This window comes from Ranitomeya imitator, chromosome 7, assembly GCF_032444005.1.
Source record: "Ranitomeya imitator isolate aRanImi1 chromosome 7, aRanImi1.pri, whole genome shotgun sequence".
Taxonomy (NCBI): Eukaryota; Metazoa; Chordata; class Amphibia; order Anura; family Dendrobatidae; genus Ranitomeya; species Ranitomeya imitator.
In genome coordinates this window covers 223,797,503-223,824,045 of record NC_091288.1, presented here as the reverse complement: position 1 = coordinate 223,824,045, position 26,543 = coordinate 223,797,503, and the positions used below count along the sequence as shown (strand labels likewise).

Below are 26,543 nucleotides of genomic sequence, written 5' to 3'. Positions count from 1 at the left end.
AAGGGTCCGGGGGAATCACAAACTTGAGGCAAAGCAGAGGAGCCGGGGAGTCATAAACAAGAGGCAGCTGGAGGAGCCAGGGAATCATGGTCGGGAGACAGAGGGGCTGGGGAATCACAGACTGGAGGCAGGTGGAGGTGAATCGCAGGCAGGGAGGAGAAGACCCGTGTGCAGTTCTGCCCTTGTGTACTAAAATCTGAGAAGAACCACAAAGCAAATTTCTTCACTAAAGGTATCAATTTATTGTGTATTATGGCTCCATTATAGACAAAATCCTGCTGACACGTTCTCTTTATGTCACCATTCAGAAGGTGAACAAATGGATAAAATGGTGTTTGTCCATGAGGAAAGGAAGTGGAAGTGTAGATCTGACCAAGGCCTATCTGCTTCCTTTGTAAATTTATTAGCATCTTGCCGGAGTCTCTCTGGGGAAATAGACTGAACCTGGTGAAGAGGGAGGTTCCTTACCGTACGAGGAGACTAGGAGGGTTGGGTATGCTCAACCCCGTGGTATTCCTTGTGAATACCTTCACTAGGATAATAATAATAATCTTTATTTATATAGCGCCAACATATTCCACAGCGCTTTACAGTTTAACAGTTTCAAACACAACAGTCATAGGTAACAACGTTAACAATACAATAAAGCAAAATAAGCCGCCCCTGCTCGTGAGAGCTTACAATCTACAATGAGGTGGGGAGATACAGAGTACAGGTGTGTATTTACAATGATGTATTTACAATGAGGGTCCGGCCATCTTCAGGGGGTGGAGGGTAGATGGAGATAGTGAATGGGCTGCACACAAACATAAAATGACTTTGATTAGTGAACGTGGTAGGCCGCTCTGAACAAATGTGTTTTGAGCGAGCGCCTAAAACTATGCAAGTTGTGGATGGTCCTAATATCTTGGGGTAGAGCATTCCAGAGGATTGGCGCAGCACGGGAGAAGTCTTGGAGTCGAGAGTGGGAGGTACGGATTAGTGCAGAGGTTAGCCGAAAGTCATTTGCAGAGCGCAGCGGTCGGTTAGGCTGATAGACAGAAATGAGGGAGGAGATGTAAGGGGGTGCCGCACTGTGGAGAGCTTTGTGGGGGAGAACAAATACTTTGAATTGTATCCTGTAATGAATGGGTAGCCAGTGTAATGACTGGCGAAGAGCGGACGCGTCCAAGTAACGATTAGCTAGATGGACAACCCTGGCTGCTGCATTAAGGATGGACTGGAGAGGGGAAAGTCGAGTGAGGGGGAGGCCAATTAATAGAGCGTTACAGTAGTCCAGGCGGGAGTGGATCAGGGCGACAGTGAGGGGTTTTGTTATCTCCATGGTGAGAAAAGGGTGGATTCTAGAGATGTTCTTTAGGTGTAAGCGGCACGAGCGGGCAAGAGATTGTATATAGGAGGTGAAGGAGAGATCGGAGTTAAACATAACACCCAGACAGCGCGCCTGCTGCCGGGGTGTTATTATGGTGCCATCCACGGAGAGGGAAATGTCAGATTTAGGGAGGTTAGTAGATGGTGGGAGCAGAAGAAGTTCAATTTTGGAGAGGTTGAGTTTCAGATAGAGAGCGTACATGATGTTGGAGACTGCGGACAGACAGTCACTGGTGTTCTGTAGTACAGCGGGGGTAAGGTCAGGGGATGACGTGTATAGTTGTGTGTCGTCGGCATAAAGATGGTACTGAAAGCCAAATCTGCTGATGGTCTGTCCAATTGGGGCTGTGTAGAGGGAGAAGAGAAGGGGCCAAGGACTGAGCCCTGAGGTACCCCAACAGTGAGAGGAAGAGGAGATGAAGTGGAGCCAACGAACAGAACACTGAAGGAGCGGTCAGAAAGATAGGAGGAGAACCAGGAGAGAGCAGTGTCCTTAATGCCAAGTGACTGGAGCCTAGAGAGTAGGAGAGGGTGGTCAACAGTGTCGAAAGCTGCAGAAAGATCGAGAAGAATGAGCAGAGTGTGGTCACCGTTACATTTTGCTGTCAGAAGGTCATTGGTCAACCGGACTGTGAAGGGTCTAGGAGGGAATGAGTGGAGAGGTAACGGGTAAGGCGGGAGTAGATCAGGCGCTCCAAGAATTTTAGAGATGAAGGGGAGATTTGAGACTGGTCTGTACTTGTTTGTGCAGGATGGGTCGAGGGTGGGTTTTTTGAGTAATGGAGTAATGATAGAGTGTTAGAAGGAGGAGGGGAAAATGCCAGAGGAGAGGGAGAGATTAAAGATTGTAGTTAGGTGAGTTGTGACTACTGGAGAGAGAGACTGGAGGAGGTGTGAGGGAATGGGGTCGGTGGTGCATGTAGTTGGAAGAGAAGAGGAGAGGAGCCTGGAGACTTCTTCTGTGATGGAATCGAATGTGGAGAGTGAGCCAGGAGAAATGAGGGGAGGGATGGGAGTCACTGAACTTGGTGATTGGGAGTGGATTTCCTGATGGATATTGTCTATTTTCTCTATAAAGTGGGAGGCCAGGTCATCAGCACAAATGTCTGTGATAGGCGCTTGTGCTTTTGGCCTGAGGAGGGAGTGAAAGGTGTTCAAAAGTTTCTTGGGGTTGTTGAATAGTGAGGAGATCAGGGTGGTGTAGTAGGACTGTTTGGCGAGGTGAAGGGCAGAGTTATAGGTCCTTACCATAAATTTGAAGTGTATGAAGTCTTCTGGCGTGTGAGTTTTCCTCCATAAGTGTTCAGCACTCCTGAAGCATCGCTGGAGAAATCAGGTTTGCGATGTGAGCCAGGGCTGTTTTACTCTGTGTTTGGAGCTTCTGAGGGTGAGGGGAGCTACTTGGTCCAGGGGGCTTCTAAGGGTGTCATTGAAGTGATGTACAGCGAGATCAGGACAGGAAAAAGAAGATATTGGGGACAATGATGAGTGTAGGGAGAATGAAAGTGTATGAGGGTTGATGGCTTTTAGATTTCTGACTGAATGGTAGCTAGGAGGGTGCTGGGGTGGGCGAGGATATGTGAGTGTGAAGGAGAGAATGTTGTGGTCAGAGAGGGGAAGCGGTGAGTTATCAAGGTAGGAGATTGAACAGAGCCGGATGAACACCAGGTCAAGGGTGTTACCGTCTTTGTGTGTTTCAGAGGTTGAGAGCTGTGAGAGGCCGAGAGAAGTGGTTAGTGATAGCAGCTGGGATGCAGATGTAGAAGTGGGGCTGTTAATGGGAATGTTGAAGTCTCCCAGGATAAGGGTTGGGAGTTCTGAGGACATGAAGTGCGGCAGCCAGGCAGAGAAATGGTCCAGGAAGTGGGTGGGTGAGCCTGGGGGCTGGTATATGACCACTACTCTGAGGGAGAGGTGACAGAAAAGCCTGATGGTTTGGACCTCAAAAGAAGGGAATGGGAGTGATGGAGCTGGGGGGATGACCAGGAAAGTGCATTGTGGGGACTAGAGTATGCCGACTCCACCACCATGTCTGTTTGTGGGTCTCGAGGAATGTGAGAATTGTAAGCCACCGTGGGAAATGGCAGCAGGAGAGACAGTGTCGGAATCCCGAATCCAAGTTTCCGTGAGGGCCAGCAGATTCAGAGAGTTTTTCAGAAAGTAATTGTGTACGAAAGGAAGCTTGTTACATACAGACCATGGATTCCAAAGGGCACAATTAAAAGGAGATGAAGGAGTGCAGATAATATTAGTAAGATTATTAAGGTTTTGATGTGAGGTAGGGTAGGGGTTGAGGTTGGGGGATGGTGGACCAGGGTTGGTGGAGATGTCTCCCGAAATCAGTAGGAGCAGGAAGATAAAGAGCAAGTAGTTTTTAGAATTGTCTGAAGGTTTTTTGTGCAGTGTGTTTGGGCAAGATGGGCTGAAGTTTTTCAGGAAGGTGAGAAGTGCATGGGAGCTCTACATGGGAGAGGGAAGGAGAGAGGAGCTGATGTATAGGAGTCATGATGGAGGGGGGATGGACAGTGAATGTGGATTGCAAGGGAACATAGGAGGATAGGAATGAAGCACATGGATAGAAGGGAGAGCAGAGTGTGGGTTACCTGCCATGGAATAACTGCTGTATCACAACGCTTATCTTCGTGGTGTTTTGCTTCGGGATGCTTGCGTGCACCCCCACATGCGTGCACCCCTACGGATGTTTCTAAATTTATTGTCCACAATGCTGGGTCAGAAGAGATGGATTGTGGGCACTGGTTGGGGATAATTTGGCTCTAGTTCCCCTGCCATCACTACAACCCAGCAGCTCAATGCTACAGTAAGTGAAAGTCCTATTATGAACCTGCGGTTGCTCGTCCTCTCCCCGCTTAGGAGAATTAGTTTGCTAATATGGCCAATACTTAGCTTCACAGCTTGGTGACGCCTTGGACCTCCCGCCTGGGACACTCTCTTGGTCTCACATTCTCTGTTCCATCTTAGTCCATTATCTCTCTGAGTTATAAACTTGAGGCTGTAGTGTTAGGCAGCCTGTCCCAGGAGCTGTCTCCAGTTCATCACGTCTCTCACTTTCTCTGGTAAGGTTCCCGCTATCCACTGCCTTGGTGTTCACTCACGTCGGGGACACCCACGTCTTGCAACTCTGCTTAGTAATCAAAGAAAAGTACTGTTCTAGCTGTGAGCTAGGTCTTAATTGACTTTACTACAAAAAGCTGTCTCTGCACTTTACCACCTCCCACTCTGGGCTAGTCTCAACTATTAACACTGTCTCCCCCTGCTAACTATTGTTGGGCAGAGCACAACTCTATCACTAGCAATGCAAGTCAAAATGCACATCATAGACCATAACAATCTTCAATGGGGAACGTGAGAAATGTTTCCATCTTCTTACATTACAGGCTTTCTGATAGAGAGTGTCTGAAAAGTGCCTTCTTATTGTGACTGTGACCTGTGTGGATCTGTTGGGCCACCCAGATGTTGTAGATCTGCACATGATCAAGTTGTCGAATGTGAGTCTGTACAGCAGAGTCCATCTACATATTCTCTTTTCATTCTGGAAGTAAAGGGATCACAATGGGATTAAAAAGCTCAATGGGCAGGAGTCATAAAAATACTGAAAACCATTCGTGACTCCGTGTTGGGATGGTTTGGGCAATTAATCAAGGTCTAAACTTGTGCCACTGATCTACGCTGGATCCATTAGCCAAGAAGCACAAGCCAATGAGCCTCGGTCACCAAGACTCAAAGATGTAACAAGTCTAACGATGGGCTCATTAGCTACTGAGGGACGTGAACACTTTTGGGAAATCTTCACCATAGTAACATACATAGTAACATAGTTAGTAAGGCCGAAAAAAGACATTTGTCCATCCAGTTCAGCCTATATTCCATCATAATAAATCCCCAGATCTACGTCCTTCTACAGAACCTAATAATTGTATGATACAATATTGTTCTGCTCCAGGAAGACATCCAGGCCTCTCTTGAACCCCTCGACTGAGTTCGCCATCACCACCTCCTCAGGCAAGCAATTCCAGATTCTCACTGCCCTAACAGTAAAGAATCCTCTTCTATGTTGGTGGAAAAACCTTCTCTCCTCCAGATGCAAAGAATGCCCCCTTGTGCCCGTCACCTTCCTTGGTATAAACAGATCCTCAGCGAGATATTTGTATTGTCCCCTTATATACTTATACATGGTTATTAGATCGCCCCTCAGTCGTCTTTTTTCAAGACTAAATAATCCTAATTTTGCTAATCTATCTGGGTATTGTAGTTCTCCCATCCCCTTTATTAATTTTGTTGCCCTCCTTTGTACTCTCTCTAGTTCCATTATATCCTTCCTGAGCACCGGTGCCCAAAACTGGACACAGTACTCCATGTGCGGTCTGTTGTGAATTCTGTGGCTGAATTCACTCCTGTGGTCACAAGTGGTACTGCAGCTTCTGAGCTTCCTCCCTCAGGTGTTCTGGTGAGCTCGTTAACTGCTTCATTACTTAACTCCGCCTGATGCTGCTATCCTTGCTCCTTGTCATTGTTTCAGTGTTGGATCTGAGCTTCTCCTGATTGTTCCTGTGACCTGCTGCTCTGTATAGCTAAGTGCTTTTTGCTTTTTTGTTGCTTTTTTTCTGTCCAGCTTGTCTTTTGTTTTGCTGGAAGCTCTGAGACGCAAAGGGTGTACCGCCGTGCCGTTAGTTCGGCACGGTGGGTTTTTTTTGCCCCCTTTGCGTGGTTTTGCTTTAGGGTTTTTTGTAGACTGCAAAGTTCGCTTTACTGTCCTCGCTCTGTCCTAGAATATCGGGCCCCACTTTGCTGAATCTATTTCATCCCTACGTTTTGTCTTTTCATCTTACTCACAGTCATTATATGTGGGGGGCTGCCTTTTCCTTTGGGGAATTTCTCTGGGGCAAGTCAGGCCTATTTTTCTATCTTCAGGCTAGCTAGTTTCTTAGGCTGTGCCGAGTTGCCTAGGTAGTTGTTAGGCGCAATCCACAGCCGCTTTTAGTTGTGTTTAGGATAGGATCAGGTGTGCAGTCTACAGAGTTTCCACGTCTCAGAGCTCGTTCTTGTATTTTTGGGTATTTGTCAGATCACTGTGTGCGCTCTGATCGCTAAGCACACTGTGTTTCTGGATTGCCTTCATAACACCTGTCATTAGCAAACATAACAGTACAAGGAGCCAAACTAATGATTCTCAATAGAGGGAAAGAAAAAGTTCTGACATCATTTTTTTTTTTTTCTGCTCTGTGTTCACTTTTTTTTTTCCCCTAGACATTTGGGTGATTCTGGACACAGGTGTGGACATGGATATTCAGGGTCTGTGCTCTTCAATGGATAATCTCGTTATAAATGTACAAAAAATTCAAGATACTATTGATCAGAAATCTATGTTAGAACCAAGAATTCCTATTCCTGATTTGTTTTTTGGAGATAGAGCTAAGTTTCTAAGTTTCAAAAATAATTGTAAGCTATTTCTGGCCTTGAAACCTCATTCTTCTGGTAATCCTATTCAACAGGTTTTGATTATTATTTCTTTTTTGCGCGGCGACCCTCAAGACTGGGCATTTTCTCTTGCGCCAGGAGACCCTGCATTGAGTAGTGTCGATGCGTTTTTCCTGGCGCTCGGATTGCTGTACGATGAGCCTAATTCAGTGGATCAGGCTGAGAAAAATTTGCTGGCTTTGTGCCAGGGTCAGGATGATATAGAAGTATATTGTCAGAAATTTAGGAAATGGTCAGTACTCACTCTGTGGAATGAATCTGCGCTGGCAGCTTTGTTCAGAAAGGGTCTCTCTGAGGCTCTTAAGGATGTCATGGTGGGATTTCCTATGCCTGCTGGTTTGAATGAGTCTTTGTCTTTGGCCATTCAGATCGGTCGACGCTTGCGCGAGCGTAAATCTGTGCACCATTTGGCGGTACTGCCTGAGGTTAAACCTGAGCCTATGCAGTGCGATAGGACTATGACTAGAGTTGAACGGCAGGAATACAGACGTCTGAATGGTCTGTGTTTCTACTGTGGTGATTCCACTCATGCTATTTCTGATTGTCCTAAGCGCACTAAGCGGTCCGCTAGGTCTGCCGTCATTGGTACTGTACAGTCCAAATTCCTTCTGTCCATTACCTTGATATGCTCTTTGTCGTCGTTTTCTGTCATGGCGTTTGTGGATTCGGGCGCTGCCCTGAATCTGATGGATTTGGATTATGCTAAACGTTGTGGGTTTTTCTTGGAGCCTTTGCGGTGTCCTATTCCATTGAGAGGAATTGATGCTACACCTTTGGCCAAGAATAAACCTCAATACTGGGCCCAGCTGACCATGTGCATGGCTCCTGCACATCAGGAAGTTATTCGCTTTCTGGTGTTGCATAATCTGCATGATGTGGTCGTGTTGGGGTTGCCATGGCTACAAACCCATAATCCAGTATTGGATTGGAATTCCATGTCGGTATCCAGCTGGGGTTGTCAGGGGGTACATGGTGATGTTCCATTTTTGTCGATTTCGTCATCCACCCCTTCTGAGGTCCCAGAGTTCTTGTCTGATTATCAGGATGTATTTGAAGAGCCCAAGTCCGATGCCCTACCTCCGCATAGGGATTGTGATTGTGCTATCAATTTGATTCCTGGTAGTAAATTCCCTAAAGGTCGATTATTTAATTTATCCGTGCCCGAACACGCCGCTATGCGCAGTTATGTGAAGGAATCCCTGGAGAAGGGACATATTCGCCCATCGTCATCACCACTGGGAGCAGGGTTCTTCTTTGTAGCCAAGAAGGATGGTTCGCTGAGACCGTGTATTGATTACCGCCTTCTTAATAAGATCACTGTTAAATTTCAGTATCCCTTGCCATTGTTATCTGACTTGTTTGCTCGGATTAAGGGGGCTAGTTGGTTCACTAAGATAGATCTTCGTGGTGCGTATAATCTGGTGAGAATCAGGCAAGGAGATGAATGGAAAACTGCATTCAATACGCCCGAGGGTCATTTTGAGTATCTAGTGATGCCGTTCGGACTTGCCAATGCTCCATCTGTGTTTCAGTCTTTTATGCATGACATCTTCCGTGAGTATCTGGATAAATTCCTGATTGTTTACTTGGATGACATTTTGATCTTCTCAGATGATTGGGAGTCTCATGTGAAGCAGGTCAGAATGGTTTTTCAGGTCCTGCGTGCTAACTCTTTGTTTGTGAAGGGATCAAAGTGTCTCTTCGGTGTGCAGAAAGTTTCATTTTTGGGGTTCATGTTTACCCCTTCTACTATCGAGATGGATCCAGTTAAGGTCCAAGCCATCCAGGATTGGATTCAGCCGACATCTCTGAAAAGTCTGCAAAAGTTCCTGGGCTTTGCTAATTTTTATCGTCGCTTCATCTGTAATTTTTCTAGCATTGCCAAACCATTGACCGATTTGACCAAGAAGGGTGCTGATTTGGTTAATTGGTCTTCTGCTGCTGTGGAAGCTTTTCAGGAGTTGAAGCGTCGTTTTTGTTCTGCCCCTGTGTTGTGTCAGCCAGATGTTTCTCTTCCGTTCCAGGTCGAGGTTGATGCTTCTGAGATTGGAGCAGGGGCGGTTTTGTCACAGAGAGGTTCTGATTGCTCAGTGATGAAACCATGTGCTTTCTTTTCCAGGAAGTTTTCGCCCGCTGAGCGTAATTATGATGTGGGCAATCGAGAGTTGCTGGCCATGAAGTGGGCATTCGAGGAGTGGCGTCATTGGCTTGAAGGAGCTAAGCATCGCGTGGTGGTATTGACTGATCATAAGAACTTGACTTATCTCGAGTCTGCCAAGCGCTTGAATCCTAGACAGGCCCGTTGGTCGTTATTTTTTGCCCGCTTCGACTTTGTGATTTCGTACCTTCCGGGCTCTAAAAATGTGAAGGCGGATGCTCTGTCTAGGAGTTTTGTGCCCGACTCTCCGGGTTTATCTGAGCCAGCGGGTATCCTCAAGGAAGGAGTCATTGTGTCTGCCATCTCCCCTGATTTGCGGCGGGTGCTGCAAAAATTTCAGGCGAATAAACCTGATCGTTGTCCAGCAGAGAAACTGTTCGTCCCTGATAGGTGGACTAATAAACTTATCTCTGAACTTCATTGTTCGGTGTTGGCTGGTCATCCTGGAATCTTTGGTACCAGAGAGTTAGTGGCTAGATCCTTCTGGTGGCCATCTCTGTCACGGAATGTACGTTCTTTTGTGCAGTCCTGTGGGATTTGTGCTAGGGCTAAGCCCTGCTGTTCTCGTGCCAGTGGGTTGCTTTTGCCCTTGCCGGTCCCAAAGAGGCCTTGGACACATATTTCGATGGATTTCATTTCTGACCTTCCCGTTTCTCAAAAGATGTCAGTCATTTGGGTGGTCTGTGATCGCTTTTCTAAAATGGTCCATCTGGTGCCCTTGGCTAAATTGCCTTCCTCCTCTGATTTGGTACCTTTGTTCTTTCAGCATGTGGTTCGGTTGCATGGCATTCCTGAGAATATTGTTTCTGACAGAGGTTCCCAGTTTGTTTCAAGGTTTTGGCGAGCCTTTTGTGGTAGGATGGGCATTGACCTATCCTTTTCCTCGGCTTTCCATCCTCAGACTAATGGCCAGACCGAACGAACCAATCAGACCTTGGAAACATATCTGAGATGTTTTGTTTCTGCAGACCAGGATGATTGGGTGTCCTTTTTGCCATTGGCTGAGTTCGCCCTTAATAATTGGGCCAGCTCGGCTACCTTGGTTTCTCCATTTTTTTGCAATTCTGGGTTCCATCCTCGTTTCTCTTCAGGACAGGTTGAGTCTTCGGACTGTCCTGGTGTGGATTCTGTGGTGGATAGGTTGCAGCAGATCTGGACTCATGTAGTGGACAATTTGATCTTGTCCCAGGAGAAAGCTCAACTTTTCGCTAATCGCAGACGCAGTTTGGGTCCCCGACTTCGTGTTGGGGATCTGGTTTGGTTATCTTCTCGTCATATTCCTATGAAGGTTTCCTCTCCTAAATTTAAACCTCGTTTTATTGGTCCGTATAGGATTTCTGAGATTCTCAATCCTGTGTCTTTTCGTTTGACCCTCCCAGACTCCTTTTCCATACATAATGTATTCCATAGGTCGTTGTTGCGGAGATACGTGGCACCTATGGTTCCATCTGTTGAGCCTCCTGCCCCGGTTTTGGTGGAGGGGGAATTGGAGTATATTGTGGAGAAGATTTTGGATTCTCGTGTTTCTAGACGGAAACTCCAGTATCTGGTTAAATGGAAGGGTTATGCTCAGGAAGATAATTCCTGGGTTTTTGCCTCTGATGTTCATGCTTCCGATCTTGTTCGTGCCTTTCATGCGGCTCATCCTGGTCGGCCTGGGGGCTCTGGTGAGGGTTCGGTGACCCCTCCTCAAGGGGGGGGTACTGTTGTGAATTCTGTGGCTGAATTCACTCCTGTGGTCACAAGTGGTACTGCAGCTTCTGAGCTTCCTCCCTCAGGTGTTCTGGTGAGCTCGTTAACTGCTTCATTACTTAACTCCGCCTGATGCTGCTATCCTTGCTCCTTGTCAATGTTTCAGTGTTGGATCTGAGCTTCTCCTGATTGTTCCTGTGACCTGCTGCTCTGTATAGCTAAGTGCTTTTTGGTTTTTTGTTGCTTTTTTTTCTGTCCAGCTTGTCTTTTGTTTTGCTGGAAGCTCTGAGACGCAAAGGGTGTACCGCCGTGCCGTTAGTTCGGCACGGTGGGTTTTTTTTGCCCCCTTTGCGTGGTTTTGCTTTAGGGTTTTTTGTAGACTGCAAAGTTCGCTTTACTGTCCTCGCTCTGTCCTAGAATATCGGGCCCCACTTTGCTGAATCTATTTCATCCCTACGTTTTGTCTTTTCATCTTACTCACAGTCATTATATGTGGGGGGCTGCCTTTTCCTTTGGGGAATTTCTCTGGGGCAAGTCAGGCCTATTTTTCTATCTTCAGGCTAGCTAGTTTCTTAGGCTGTGCCGAGTTGCCTAGGTAGTTGTTAGGCGCAATCCACAGCCGCTTTTAGTTGTGTTTAGGATAGGATCAGGTGTGCAGTCTACAGAGTTTCCACGTCTCAGAGCTCGTTCTTGTATTTTTGGGTATTTGTCAGATCACTGTGTGCGCTCTGATCGCTAAGCACACTGTGTTTCTGGATTGCCTTCATAACACCTGTCATTAGCAAACATAACAGTACAAGGAGCCAAACTAATGATTCTCAATAGAGGGAAAGAAAAAGTTCTGACATCATTTTTTTTTTTTTTCTGCTCTGTGTTCACTTTTTTTTTTCCCCTAGACATTTGGGTGATTCTGGACACAGGTGTGGACATGGATATTCAGGGTCTGTGCTCTTCAATGGATAATCTCGTTATAAATGTACAAAAAATTCAAGATACTATTGATCAGAAATCTATGTTAGAACCAAGAATTCCTATTCCTGATTTGTTTTTTGGAGATAGAGCTAAGTTTCTAAGTTTCAAAAATAATTGTAAGCTATTTCTGGCCTTGAAACCTCATTCTTCTGGTAATCCTATTCAACAGGTTTTGATTATTATTTCTTTTTTGCGCGGCGACCCTCAAGACTGGGCATTTTCTCTTGCGCCAGGAGACCCTGCATTGAGTAGTGTCGATGCGTTTTTCCTGGCGCTCGGATTGCTGTACGATGAGCCTAATTCAGTGGATCAGGCTGAGAAAAATTTGCTGGCTTTGTGCCAGGGTCAGGATGATATAGAAGTATATTGTCAGAAATTTAGGAAATGGTCAGTACTCACTCTGTGGAATGAATCTGCGCTGGCAGCTTTGTTCAGAAAGGGTCTCTCTGAGGCTCTTAAGGATGTCATGGTGGGATTTCCTATGCCTGCTGGTTTGAATGAGTCTTTGTCTTTGGCCATTCAGATCGGTCGACGCTTGCGCGAGCGTAAATCTGTGCACCATTTGGCGGTACTGCCTGAGGTTAAACCTGAGCCTATGCAGTGCGATAGGACTATGACTAGAGTTGAACGGCAGGAATACAGACGTCTGAATGGTCTGTGTTTCTACTGTGGTGATTCCACTCATGCTATTTCTGATTGTCCTAAGCGCACTAAGCGGTCCGCTAGGTCTGCCGTCATTGGTACTGTACAGTCCAAATTCCTTCTGTCCATTACCTTGATATGCTCTTTGTCGTCGTTTTCTGTCATGGCGTTTGTGGATTCGGGCGCTGCCCTGAATCTGATGGATTTGGATTATGCTAAACGTTGTGGGTTTTTCTTGGAGCCTTTGCGGTGTCCTATTCCATTGAGAGGAATTGATGCTACACCTTTGGCCAAGAATAAACCTCAATACTGGGCCCAGCTGACCATGTGCATGGCTCCTGCACATCAGGAAGTTATTCGCTTTCTGGTGTTGCATAATCTGCATGATGTGGTCGTGTTGGGGTTGCCATGGCTACAAACCCATAATCCAGTATTGGATTGGAATTCCATGTCGGTATCCAGCTGGGGTTGTCAGGGGGTACATGGTGATGTTCCATTTTTGTCGATTTCGTCATCCACCCCTTCTGAGGTCCCAGAGTTCTTGTCTGATTATCAGGATGTATTTGAAGAGCCCAAGTCCGATGCCCTACCTCCGCATAGGGATTGTGATTGTGCTATCAATTTGATTCCTGGTAGTAAATTCCCTAAAGGTCGATTATTTAATTTATCCGTGCCCGAACACGCCGCTATGCGCAGTTATGTGAAGGAATCCCTGGAGAAGGGACATATTCGCCCATCGTCATCACCACTGGGAGCAGGGTTCTTCTTTGTAGCCAAGAAGGATGGTTCGCTGAGACCGTGTATTGATTACCGCCTTCTTAATAAGATCACTGTTAAATTTCAGTATCCCTTGCCATTGTTATCTGACTTGTTTGCTCGGATTAAGGGGGCTAGTTGGTTCACTAAGATAGATCTTCGTGGTGCGTATAATCTGGTGAGAATCAGGCAAGGAGATGAATGGAAAACTGCATTCAATACGCCCGAGGGTCATTTTGAGTATCTAGTGATGCCGTTCGGACTTGCCAATGCTCCATCTGTGTTTCAGTCTTTTATGCATGACATCTTCCGTGAGTATCTGGATAAATTCCTGATTGTTTACTTGGATGACATTTTGATCTTCTCAGATGATTGGGAGTCTCATGTGAAGCAGGTCAGAATGGTTTTTCAGGTCCTGCGTGCTAACTCTTTGTTTGTGAAGGGATCAAAGTGTCTCTTCGGTGTGCAGAAAGTTTCATTTTTGGGGTTCATGTTTACCCCTTCTACTATCGAGATGGATCCAGTTAAGGTCCAAGCCATCCAGGATTGGATTCAGCCGACATCTCTGAAAAGTCTGCAAAAGTTCCTGGGCTTTGCTAATTTTTATCGTCGCTTCATCTGTAATTTTTCTAGCATTGCCAAACCATTGACCGATTTGACCAAGAAGGGTGCTGATTTGGTTAATTGGTCTTCTGCTGCTGTGGAAGCTTTTCAGGAGTTGAAGCGTCGTTTTTGTTCTGCCCCTGTGTTGTGTCAGCCAGATGTTTCTCTTCCGTTCCAGGTCGAGGTTGATGCTTCTGAGATTGGAGCAGGGGCGGTTTTGTCACAGAGAGGTTCTGATTGCTCAGTGATGAAACCATGTGCTTTCTTTTCCAGGAAGTTTTCGCCCGCTGAGCGTAATTATGATGTGGGCAATCGAGAGTTGCTGGCCATGAAGTGGGCATTCGAGGAGTGGCGTCATTGGCTTGAAGGAGCTAAGCATCGCGTGGTGGTATTGACTGATCATAAGAACTTGACTTATCTCGAGTCTGCCAAGCGCTTGAATCCTAGACAGGCCCGTTGGTCGTTATTTTTTGCCCGCTTCGACTTTGTGATTTCGTACCTTCCGGGCTCTAAAAATGTGAAGGCGGATGCTCTGTCTAGGAGTTTTGTGCCCGACTCTCCGGGTTTATCTGAGCCAGCGGGTATCCTCAAGGAAGGAGTCATTGTGTCTGCCATCTCCCCTGATTTGCGGCGGGTGCTGCAAAAATTTCAGGCGAATAAACCTGATCGTTGTCCAGCAGAGAAACTGTTCGTCCCTGATAGGTGGACTAATAAACTTATCTCTGAACTTCATTGTTCGGTGTTGGCTGGTCATCCTGGAATCTTTGGTACCAGAGAGTTAGTGGCTAGATCCTTCTGGTGGCCATCTCTGTCACGGAATGTACGTTCTTTTGTGCAGTCCTGTGGGATTTGTGCTAGGGCTAAGCCCTGCTGTTCTCGTGCCAGTGGGTTGCTTTTGCCCTTGCCGGTCCCAAAGAGGCCTTGGACACATATTTCGATGGATTTCATTTCTGACCTTCCCGTTTCTCAAAAGATGTCAGTCATTTGGGTGGTCTGTGATCGCTTTTCTAAAATGGTCCATCTGGTGCCCTTGGCTAAATTGCCTTCCTCCTCTGATTTGGTACCTTTGTTCTTTCAGCATGTGGTTCGGTTGCATGGCATTCCTGAGAATATTGTTTCTGACAGAGGTTCCCAGTTTGTTTCAAGGTTTTGGCGAGCCTTTTGTGGTAGGATGGGCATTGACCTATCCTTTTCCTCGGCTTTCCATCCTCAGACTAATGGCCAGACCGAACGAACCAATCAGACCTTGGAAACATATCTGAGATGTTTTGTTTCTGCAGACCAGGATGATTGGGTGTCCTTTTTGCCATTGGCTGAGTTCGCCCTTAATAATTGGGCCAGCTCGGCTACCTTGGTTTCTCCATTTTTTTGCAATTCTGGGTTCCATCCTCGTTTCTCTTCAGGACAGGTTGAGTCTTCGGACTGTCCTGGTGTGGATTCTGTGGTGGATAGGTTGCAGCAGATCTGGACTCATGTAGTGGACAATTTGATCTTGTCCCAGGAGAAAGCTCAACTTTTCGCTAATCGCAGACGCAGTTTGGGTCCCCGACTTCGTGTTGGGGATCTGGTTTGGTTATCTTCTCGTCATATTCCTATGAAGGTTTCCTCTCCTAAATTTAAACCTCGTTTTATTGGTCCGTATAGGATTTCTGAGATTCTCAATCCTGTGTCTTTTCGTTTGACCCTCCCAGACTCCTTTTCCATACATAATGTATTCCATAGGTCGTTGTTGCGGAGATACGTGGCACCTATGGTTCCATCTGTTGAGCCTCCTGCCCCGGTTTTGGTGGAGGGGGAATTGGAGTATATTGTGGAGAAGATTTTGGATTCTCGTGTTTCTAGACGGAAACTCCAGTATCTGGTTAAATGGAAGGGTTATGCTCAGGAAGATAATTCCTGGGTTTTTGCCTCTGATGTTCATGCTTCCGATCTTGTTCGTGCCTTTCATGCGGCTCATCCTGGTCGGCCTGGGGGCTCTGGTGAGGGTTCGGTGACCCCTCCTCAAGGGGGGGGTACTGTTGTGAATTCTGTGGCTGAATTCACTCCTGTGGTCACAAGTGGTACTGCAGCTTCTGAGCTTCCTCCCTCAGGTGTTCTGGTGAGCTCGTTAACTGCTTCATTACTTAACTCCGCCTGATGCTGCTATCCTTGCTCCTTGTCAATGTTTCAGTGTTGGATCTGAGCTTCTCCTGATTGTTCCTGTGACCTGCTGCTCTGTATAGCTAAGTGCTTTTTGGTTTTTTGTTGCTTTTTTTTCTGTCCAGCTTGTCTTTTGTTTTGCTGGAAGCTCTGAGACGCAAAGGGTGTACCGCCGTGCCGTTAGTTCGGCACGGTGGGTTTTTTTTGCCCCCTTTGCGTGGTTTTGCTTTAGGGTTTTTTGTAGACTGCAAAGTTCGCTTTACTGTCCTCGCTCTGTCCTAGAATATCGGGCCCCACTTTGCTGAATCTATTTCATCCCTACGTTTTGTCTTTTCATCTTACTCACAGTCATTATATGTGGGGGGCTGCCTTTTCCTTTGGGGAATTTCTCTGGGGCAAGTCAGGCCTGTTTTTCTGTCTTCAGGCTAGCTAGTTTCTTAGGCTGTGCCGAGTTGCCTAGGTAGTTGTTAGGCGCAATCCACAGCCGCTTTTAGTTGTGTTTAGGATAGGATCAGGTGTGCAGTCTACAGAGTTTCCACGTCTCAGAGCTCGTTCTTGTATTTTTGGGTATTTGTCAGATCACTGTGTGCGCTCTGATCGCTAAGCACACTGTGTCTCTGGATTGCCTTCATAACACCTGTCATTAGCAAACATAACAGCGGTCTAACTAGGGATTTGTACAGAGGCAGTATAATGCTCTCATCATGTGTATCCAGACCTCTTTTAATGCACCCCATGATCCTGTTTGCCTTGGCAGCTGCTGCCTGGCACTGGCTGCTCCAGGTAAGTTTATCATTAACTAGGATCCCCAAGTCCTTCTCCCTGTCAGATTTACCCAGTGGTTTCCCGTTCAGTGTGTAATGGTGATATTGATTCCTTCTTCCCATGTGTATAACCTTACATTTATCATTGTTAAACCTCATCTGCCACCTTTCAGCCCAAGTTTCCAACTTATCCAGATCCATCTGTAGCAGAATACTATCTTCTCTTGTATTAACTGCTTTACATAGTTTTGTATCATCTGCAAATATCGATATTTTACTGTGTAAACCTTCTACCAGATCATTAATGAATATGTTGAAGAGAACAGGTCCCAATACCGACCCCTGCGGTACCCCATGTTATCTCTAGATTATGAAAGTAATTAATCAGATAATGCCGCCTTCTATAATGCAGCACTGGAAATTTTTATTTCTCTTACGTCCATTAGGAAATCTCCATCTTCTGACTTTTCAGTCTCATTACAGGAGACAGGGAATAGTCAATCTCTGAGGGACAACACCTCAAGGGAGGAACCAGATGATAAAAACAAGTTCTCCATCTGTGCTGCCTCTGAGAGATAGCAGGGATTGTGCCGATTATTGCCCTGATTGTGTCTGATTCCTTGAGGAGACCATTGCCGTTATTTCCAGGTGACAGTCGTAACTCTGCTGCACTCGGCACACAGCGGGGTTGGCAGCTCATGTTGCATCTTTTCAGTCATTAGCTTTTTATGGAGCGCCTCAGATGACTGTGTGTTCATACAATCGATTTTACAGGAGAATCTGTAGCAGGAACACAAGGCGGTCCTCAGATTTGCAGCTTTTTATGCAGTATTGAAGTATAAGTCCCATTCAGCAGGGAGAATCTGCATGTAGGGAACCTGCTAGTGTGAAGTGTGAGTGGTCCTTGTAGCATTTGTGTGCCTGTGGTCCTTGTAGCATTTGTGCCTGTGGTCCTTGTAGCATTTGTGTGCCTGTAGTCCTTGTAGCATTTGTGTGTGGTCCTTGTAGCATTTGTGCCTGTGGTCCTTGTAGCATTTGTGCGTGTGGTCCTTGTAGCATTTGTGTGCCTGTGGTCCTTGTAGCATTTGTGTGCCTGTGGTCCTTGTAGCATTTGTGTGTGTGGTCCTTGTAGAATTTGTGCGTGTGGTCCTTGTAGCATTTGTGCGTGTGGTCCTTGTAGCATTTGTGTGCCTGTGGTCCTTGTAGCATTTGTGTGTGTGGTCCTTGTAGCATTTGTGTGTGTGGTCCTTGTAGAATTTGTGCGTGTGGTCCTTGTAGCATTTGTGCGTGTGGTCCTTGTAGCATTTGTGTGCCTGTGGTCCTTGTAGCATTTGTGCCTGTGGTCCTTGTAGCATTTGTGCATGTGGTCCTTGTAGCATTTGTGTGCCTGTGGTCCTTGTAGCATTTGTGTGCCTGTGGTCCTTGTAGCATTTGTGCTTGTGGTCTTTGTAGCATTTGTGCCTGTGGTCCTTGTAGAATTTGTGCGTGTGGTCCTTGTAGCATTTGTGTGTGTGGTTCTTGTAGCATTTGTGTGTGTGGTCCTTGTAGCATTTGTGTGTGTGGTCCTTGTAGCATTTGTGTGTGTGGTCCTTGTAGCATTTGTGTGTGTGGTCCTTGTAGCATTTGTGTGTGTGGTTCTTGTAGCATTTGTGTGTGTGGTCCTTGTAGCATTTGTGTGCCTGTAGTCCTTGTAGCATTTGTGTGTGTGGTCCTTGTAGAATTTGTGCGTGTGGTCCTTGCAGCATTTGTGTGTGTGGTCCTTGTAGTGTCTGGCTTAGTGTTTCTGCGGCTGCATCTTGGCAACTAAGATTGGGCAGCTCACGAGTTGGTAAGACCAGGAGGAGGTGGCGGTGGGACCAGGAGGAGGTGGCGGTGAGACCAGGAGGAGGTGGCGGTGGGACCAGGAGGAGGTGGCGGTGTGACCAGGAGGAGGTGGCGGTGAGACCAGGAGGAGGTGGCGGTGGGACCAGGAGGAGGTGGCGGTGGGACCAGGAGGAGGTGACGGTGTGACCAGGAGGAGGTGGCGGTGAGACCAGGAGGAGGTGGCGGTGGGACCAGGAGGAGGTGGCGGTGAGACCAGGAGGAGGTGACGGTGTGACCAGGAGGAGGTGGCGGTGGGACCAGGAGGAGGTGGCGGTGGGACCAGGAGGAGGTGACGGTGTGACCAGGAGGAGGTGGCGGTGGGACCAGGAGAAGGTGGCGGTGGGACCAGGAGGAGGTGGCGGTGCGCTTGCTCACTCCTGCTGTTGGTCCAGGTCTTTCTAGTCCACCGTCTGCAGGAGCCGCATTGTGTTCTCACTGGCAGCAGATTGCATTCCTGCAGAAACGCCCCCCTGCATCCTGTCCGAGGCCGGGGTCACCCTCTCCACGCCCTTTATTTCCACTTTCACTTTAGTAGAGCTTCATGCTATAATAACGCTGGCATCGATTCATCACCATTTTCTCCACTTCTTTGTTCCGGAATAAAATTGTCCTAATAACGACTTTTGTGTCTCTTCAATATTTAGCTTGCACTTTCTTTAAAGTTAACGTTACTTAGTTTCATCTGTTTTTTGGCAGCGCACATTCGCACCAGCGTTCATACCACATCCTGGACATTATTGACCTCAGTCATCATTTGCGTTATTCTTTTAGGAGCGACATTCATTTGTATGAGCCCAATTTTTCAGAGTGGCCCTCGGGGGTTCTTGAATTATGTGCAAAAGCTGAAATGTTTTTGCTTTTTTGTCTTTTACCTTCTTCTGCCCCTGCTTAGACCAAAGCGCTGCATCTCCCCATAAAACGTCAAACACAAATCTGAACATTTCTAGTGACCAAAAAAAGACATTTACTCCAGGGAGGAGGAGCGGGGTTTACATTTGATTTTTTTTTTAAATTTGTTTATTAATCATTAAACTAAAGTTATAAAATATACACATTTGTACTCGTGATTATTGCATATAATACAAAGCATACATTGTTATATGTAAAGTACGGTGCTCGCCCCTATTCATATCCAGAATGACATCTATAGTCTATGAAATTTTCAAAAAGAAAAGCGTTAACGACTGTGTCTATCAGATCATTTACATCACGTGAACCATATAAATAGAAACATGGAACTAGAAATATATAAAGTTCCTAAACCACAACTAAAGCTATATCTATAGGAACTACTACTATTCCGCCATTTAACACTAGGCTTCATATTTTGTATTTTCACTCCCTCAGAAACAGGAAACCAAACCTCTCGCCCTAATACCAGATCATTATGAGTTTTATAGAGTAAAGTGAGAGGCGCTCCACCTATCCCAGATTTTACCAAATTGACCCGGACATCCTCTATTTTGATACAATGTGCGTTCATATGGGATGACCAAGTTCACCAACTCAATCCAGGTTCTAAGGGAGGGACACGAGCCCCCCATCCACCGTAATGCCAATACCTTCCGTGCCGTAAAGAGCGTCTCCCGTAAAAAATATCCCAACATAATGATCCCAAGACTCCTCATCCCACACCCCAAACAAACAGACAAATTAATGGCTCAAGAGGAATAGGGGCAGGCGGGAAGGATGATAATAATGACGTCACCTCTTTCCAATATTGAAGGATGACGGGGCACCTCCACATCATGTGAGTAAAATCTGCGTCTGGTGGTGGCATCGTAAACATTCTGATGATTGAAATCGGCCCATCCTGAAAAGTCGTATCGGAGTCAAATATGATTGATAGATTATGGGTCATCCTGTTATTAATCGATGGGCACACCCTGAGAGGGGATTCTACAATTTCTTCCCAGTCCTCTTCTTGGACATCAGGGATGAGTCCCTGCCATTTTCCCCTAACAGACCTTAAAGCGGACCCAGTTCCCACTGATAACATATAGGTATACAAAGAGGAGATAAGGCCCTGAGGACCTTGCGAATTAAGGATTCCTATCGGGGTAAAGACGAGATGGTTCGATCTGCGCCCATGTTTCTCATATACGACTGAAAGACCGATCTCAGTTGTAAAAAACGAAAAAATGGAGGTCTCGGAACGCCGTGTTTAGCCTGCAATTGTTCAAAAGACATGACGGTCCCCCAGTCATACCGATCACCTACCGAGGAGACATCATGGAAGATCCAAAAATCATTGGACGGGTGATGTAACAACACTGGATAATAATTGCTTTTCCATAGAGGCATTTCAGCTATAATATCTTTAAAGGGAACCTGTCACCTCGTTTTTTCAAGATGAGCTACAAATACCGTTAAATAGGGGCAGAGCTGGGCTTTACATTAGTGTATTTTGGAGCCTGTATTCCCCACCTATGCAGCCAACATACCTTTGTAAAGTCGCCATTTTGGGCTGTCACTCACGCTGGTCAGGTCATATGGGCGTGGTGACAGCGCTGTTTCTCCCCCAGATCTCCGTTGGTGGCGTAGTGGTGTGCGCATGTCCAACTGGCGAATCCAGTGCGCAGCTTGAAGGAAAATAGCACAATCTGCGCTATTCAGCCGTTTATCAGTGGGCGTGGCCATCTTTGTGAGGCCGCGCGTGCGCAGATGGTTCATCCCACGGCCATTTTCCTGAAGCGCCGGCAAGCTGAGAAGAACCATCTGCGCACGCGCGGCCTCACAAAGATGGCCACGCCCACCGATAAACGGCTGAATAGCGCAGATCACGCTATTTTCCTTGAAGCTGCGCAGTGGATTCACCACTTGGACATGCGCACACCACTACGCCACCAACGGAGATGTGGGGGAGAAACAGCGCTGTCACCACGCCCATATGACCTGACCAGCGTGAGTGACAGCACAAAACGGCGACTTTACAAAGGTATTTCGGCAGCATAGGTGGGGAATAAAGGCTCCAAAATACACTAATTTAAAGCACAGCTCTGCCCCTATTTAACGCTATTTGTAGCTCATCTTGAAAAAAACGGGGTGACAGGTTCCCTTTAAATCCAACAACTTTTTTAATTTGTCTCCAGATTGACCGCGCCAGTCGAAGCAAAGGTGGTAAGCGAGGGACATTAATATATTCTGATTCCAGGAGGCTCAATGGGCAGAATGAAGTAAATGATGTTCAGAATTGGGGAGATAACTATTAGCCATCCATTTACTCATTGCTTTAGCCAGATAATACAGACAGAAATCTGGTAGTGCCGCTCCACCCCTCGTTTAGGTCTCCGCAGAGCAGATAGCTTAAGCTTAGGCCTAGTTTTCCCCCATAGAAAAGAGGTGATTTGGGAATGTAAGTTTGTAAAGAAGGATTGAGGTATTATTACTGCGCTATGTTGGAGACAACAGCTGAGCTTAGGGAGGAATATCATTAAATTAATGCGGCCTGCGATGGATAGCGGGAGTTTGCTCCAAGATGAGAATTTAGTTTGACTTATTCCAATAGACATTAAGTTGTAAATCTGAATCACTATATTGAGACGTGTAGATACCAAAATACTTAAAATTAGAAACAATAGGTAACAAGGAAAGAGTATCAAGATTGGACATTGGGGCATAAGAAAGAGGTAATAAAGCAGATTTGTCCCAATTTATGTATAGACCTGAAAATTGACTAAATTTATCTATAGTGGCAATCACCCGTGCAGTGCTTCCTCCGCCCTATCCATGAATATTACCATGTCATCAGCATATAAACCAATGATATCCACACAACCCGCTGTATCTATACCTTCAATGTCAGGGGACGATCTTATACGTATTGCCAGTGCAGAGAGCTGGAGAGAGGGGGCGTCCATGAAAACAAAGAACAAAAACCGAACCCCAAAAATAGATACAAATGCAATAATAAATCAGGCCTCCATCACCCCTTTATTCACCTGACAGAAGTCAATCTGGCCCCCGCTAGGTGGTGTGTGCTGAGGTTCACATCTTCTCTTGTGCTATGGGAAGAGGCAGCAGGCTGGATGGCTGCATGGATGGATGGTTGGACGGATGGATGGATGGATGGATCAATGGACTGATGTATGGATGGCTGGATGAACAGCTGGATGGACGGCTGGATGGATGGCTGGCTGAACAGATGGCTGGATGGATGGATGGTTGGAATGATGGTTGAATGGATGGACCGATGGACTGATGGATGGCTCGATGGATGGATAGCTGGATGGATGGCTGGATGGACGAATGGATGGATGGCTGAATGGATGGATGGCTGGATAGCTAGATAGACAGATGGCTGGATAGATGGATAGATGGATGGACGGATGGCTGGATGGATGGATAGATGGATGGACGGATGGCTGGATGGATGGTTAGATGGATGGTTGGATGGATGGACTGATGGACTGATGTATGGATGGCTGGATGAACGGCTGGATGGATGGCTGAACAGATGGCTGGATGCATGGATGGTTGGACTGATGGTTGGATGGATGGACCGATGGACTGATGGATGGATGGATGGATGGATGCCTGTATGTATGGATGGATAGCTGGATGGATGATGGCTGGCTGGATAGCTAGATAGACAGATGGCTGGATAGATGGATAGATGGATGGACGGATGGCTGGACAGCTGGATGGATGGCTAGACGGATGCTGCATGGCCGGATGGCTGGTTGCCTGGATGGCGTCCTCAGGGGCTTCTGCTAAATGTACACATTGGTGTTTTCCCAGCATTTGCTTTTGAAGGTAGAACTTTTTTTAGTTTGTGATGTGGGTCGCCTCCAAAATCCTCCTCAGATACTGCTACAAAAACTCTAGGAAAACTCTTTGAATTCAATTCGTTGGGAACTCCACTTGAAAATATGTGCACTTCGAGGTTTTTTAGGAGGTTTTGGAGCAGAAACTGAGCAGAACTCTCCAAATCCTCCTCCAAAAGGCCTCAAAAACATGAGGCTTCTGCTTAGTTTCTGCTCTTGAAACTCAGCAATAAACCTCCGTGTGTGCATTCACTAAGGGTGTGTTCACACTGACTTTTTTGCTGAATTTTTGTAGTGGAAACTCTACAACTCTCAAATCAAAAACCGTGGATTTTGAAATTTTGGCTTCTGTAGAATTTCTGCTGTTCACACTGCTCAGCAAAAACATGTGTAAACAAACCGTTACTGTTTAGATGAGAAGATTTGGAGCTTTTCCTCCCACTAGCTGAGAGTTAACTGAGGATTAGAAAGGCTGCAGAGGTGAAAACTGGTGAAGACGTCACATAATGGCCAGATATGGTGTCATTTCTCATGTGCGCACACAGGACAGTTTATTCTGAAAGTACACGTACCCCTCAAGTGTCTAATACACATACTCAATCTGCTGCACAGTGTGAACGCTTGGGTCTTTGGGTTTATTTTCACAAATTGAGCAGGAGTTTTGGAACATTGCTTTTCCTTCCCTAGGTTCCTGCACAACATGGAGTAGATGTCAGAGGTGTGAGGAGCCATTCACGATGCTTTGCCTGCTTCACTTTACTAATAATGTTACTCCTAGAGAAAATGAACACTCCAAGTTCATGGCAAGAAGCGTCCGCAGTAACGTCACCGAGTTTCTCTTCCTTGGATTCTCAGACTTTGCGTTTTCATACCAAGTGTCTTTCTTGTCTTTCTTTGTCTGTTCCTTCATTCTTTCCTTGATTGGCAATGGTCTTATCATCGTGACGGTGACACTGGACCCTGTGCTCCACACACCGATGTATTTCTTCTTACGTAACCTCTCAGTCATCGAGTTATGCTCCATCAGTGTCGTGGTCCCCAAGGCTCTGGAGAACTTCATGTCGGAGAAGAGGTCCATCTCTAGAGTAGGTTGCAGCATTCAGATGTATATTTATTTTACCTTTGCAGTTTCGGAGTGCGTCTTCCTCGGAGTGATGGCTTTTGATAGATACATGGCCATTTGCCACCCTTTACAATATATGTCCGTGATGAGTCCCAAACTGTGCTACCGAATGACGATTGGGTCATGGGCGGTTGGATCTTTCGTATCTTTAGGTCAAACCAGCTTTATTTTTAGCTTGCCTTTCTGTGGATCAAACCTCATTGCCCATTTCTTCTGTGACATTCCCCCACTTTTGACTCTGGCATGTGCAAATACCTTTATGAACAAGGTTTCGGTCTTCATGGCCTGTCTGTGTGGAGCGACCTTACCTCTGCTGCTCATTCTCTGCTCCTACATAAACATCCTGAGCTCCGTCCTCATCATCCGATCCACAGAGGGACGACGCAAGGCCCTCTCCACGTGTGGTTCCCACCTGGCGTCCGTCCTTCTCTTCTATGGCACTGCCATGTTTATGTACCTACGTCTAGACTCTGATGCTTCCAGCAAAAGTGACCGGATGATCGCTCTCTTCTATTGCGTTATCATTCCAACGATTAACCCCTTGATTTACAGTCTGCGGAACAAGGAGATGAAGAACGCAATATGGACACTTCTCTGGAAAATGCCAAGGTATTTCTAGGCAGTTTCTAAAGTTAAAACAAGTCTATCTGGTTATTGTGTAAGAAAGAGCCGGCCAGATGTGAAGCCTCCAGCATGGCCCTCGTGTCCTCATTACTTGTGACTGGGGTAAACCTTGAGTTTCCCCTCCTGATGTAAAGCTGTATGTTTGCAGGTTTACAAGTCCCTTCTTGTTGTACGTCTATCTCATATCAAGGGGGAGATGATCCGGATTGCCCATTGGTGGAGCTGGATTATCTCCTCCTTGTTTGGGCTACATTGTGCCCAGGCAACGTCTACGTTATGGACTGTGATGGAATTATATGAAGATTAACTGGATCTTTTCCCTCCGTTATGTTTATGTCATGCCAAGCTTCTGCGGCGCCCCAGGGTCCTGGTTGTCGCAGTGGTATTGCTTTTGCAGTGCCTCAAGGTCCTGGTCGTGGCAGTAATGTCATTTCCCTCTAGGGGGGAGTGATATTACGTTTGGAGGTGAAGAAAGACAACTGAATCCAGGTATCACAAACATACAACACATGTCATACTCCAGGCCACCAGGGGGAGCTCTGCTCCTATTTATTAGGGCACTCTTCACACTTAGGTAGAACTGGTGACCTGGGGAGGAAGTGAGGCAGTTGCTTCGTCTGGCATTTCGGTGCGAAACGCGCGTCGGGTGTTGGTGGGTTCCCCAGGTGTGTTCTATTTGGTAACTATGCATTTTGTACTACTTACATATTGTTAAGATTTGTTATTACCTTACCGTTTTTTCTGCATTTCTTGTACATGGTCACTTGCACAAGTACTAATTGCGCTAATATGGTTTGGTTGTTACTTATATGATACTATCACTTTGGGGCACATGCCTGGGTTGCCCGCCTATTCCTGTGCTTTTTGGTGTATTCCCACTGTATTTTATATATACATTATGTATGTTGTGTTATTTGATTAATAAAATTATTTTGTTTTTATTGACCTTATGTGAAGGTAGTTGTTTTTGGTGTTATTCATTTGTTTCCTTCATGGTCTTTCCTTGGTGGATATATTTTGGTGTTGCTATCCATCTGGGGGACAGAGAGAGATAGAGACATAACATCTACAACATCTGTGAGGACCTTATGAGAGGCTCAGCAGTAAGGAACTACAACATCAAGGCGCTAGAGGAAGGCTACTGATTTCCACCTGGATAAGGGGATAAGGGGACTCTGGACTTGCCTTCAGACCGGCCGGACTCTGCCTGCCCTGTGATCTGGTACCCTGGACTGTGGATGCTGAAGCCTTCAGTAAAAGGTAAAGAGACTGCAATCCTGTGTCCTCGTTCTTCACTGTGCCTCACACCATCCACCATCTACATTCTGGGAAGCCTTGGGGACACACTTCACCTGTGGGAAGGTACACCATCCATCTGCCATAACATCACCCCAGGGGACCCCTAAAGCAGTGTCGGTCACCCTGACCAAATACCACAGGTTGCGTCACGAACATAACCTTAACCTTTAAAACCTTTCCCTTTAACATGGACGTCCCACGGGCCACGGACCGGGTCAGCCACCGTGACATCCTCCTGAGAACCGAAGGACCCGGTGCCGAGTACCCCACTGCCC

The 26,543-nt window shown here is 46.4% G+C and overlaps 1 protein-coding gene across 1 annotated transcript; it reads left to right on the top strand.

Moving 5' to 3' along the window:
• Window positions 1–86: 86 nt before the first annotated feature.
• LOC138646234 (olfactory receptor 10AG1-like) lies at window positions 87–24,983 on the top strand. Its single transcript, XM_069735700.1, has 3 exons — window positions 87–137; window positions 23,910–23,993; window positions 24,128–24,983. The coding sequence occupies exons 1-3, from the start codon at window positions 87–89 to the stop codon at window positions 24,962–24,964; spliced, it is 972 nt and encodes a 323-aa protein (XP_069591801.1). The 3' UTR covers window positions 24,965–24,983.
• Window positions 24,984–26,543: the final 1,560 nt, after the last annotated feature.

What these genes read in the sequence shown, in the direction of transcription:
- LOC138646234 (XM_069735700.1), top strand. Translation starts at nt 87, where the DNA reads ATGGTCGGGAGACAGAGGGGCTGGGGAATCACAGACTGGAGGCAGGTG. An exon ending in CAGACTGGAGGCAGGTGGAG is followed by an intron (nt 138 to 23,909) that starts GTGAATCGCAGG and finishes TTCCTTCCCTAG; the next exon opens with GTTCCTGCACAACATGGAGT. An exon ending in TCACTTTACTAATAATGTTA is followed by an intron (nt 23,994 to 24,127) that starts CTCCTAGAGAAA and finishes TTTGTCTGTTCC; the next exon opens with TTCATTCTTTCCTTGATTGG.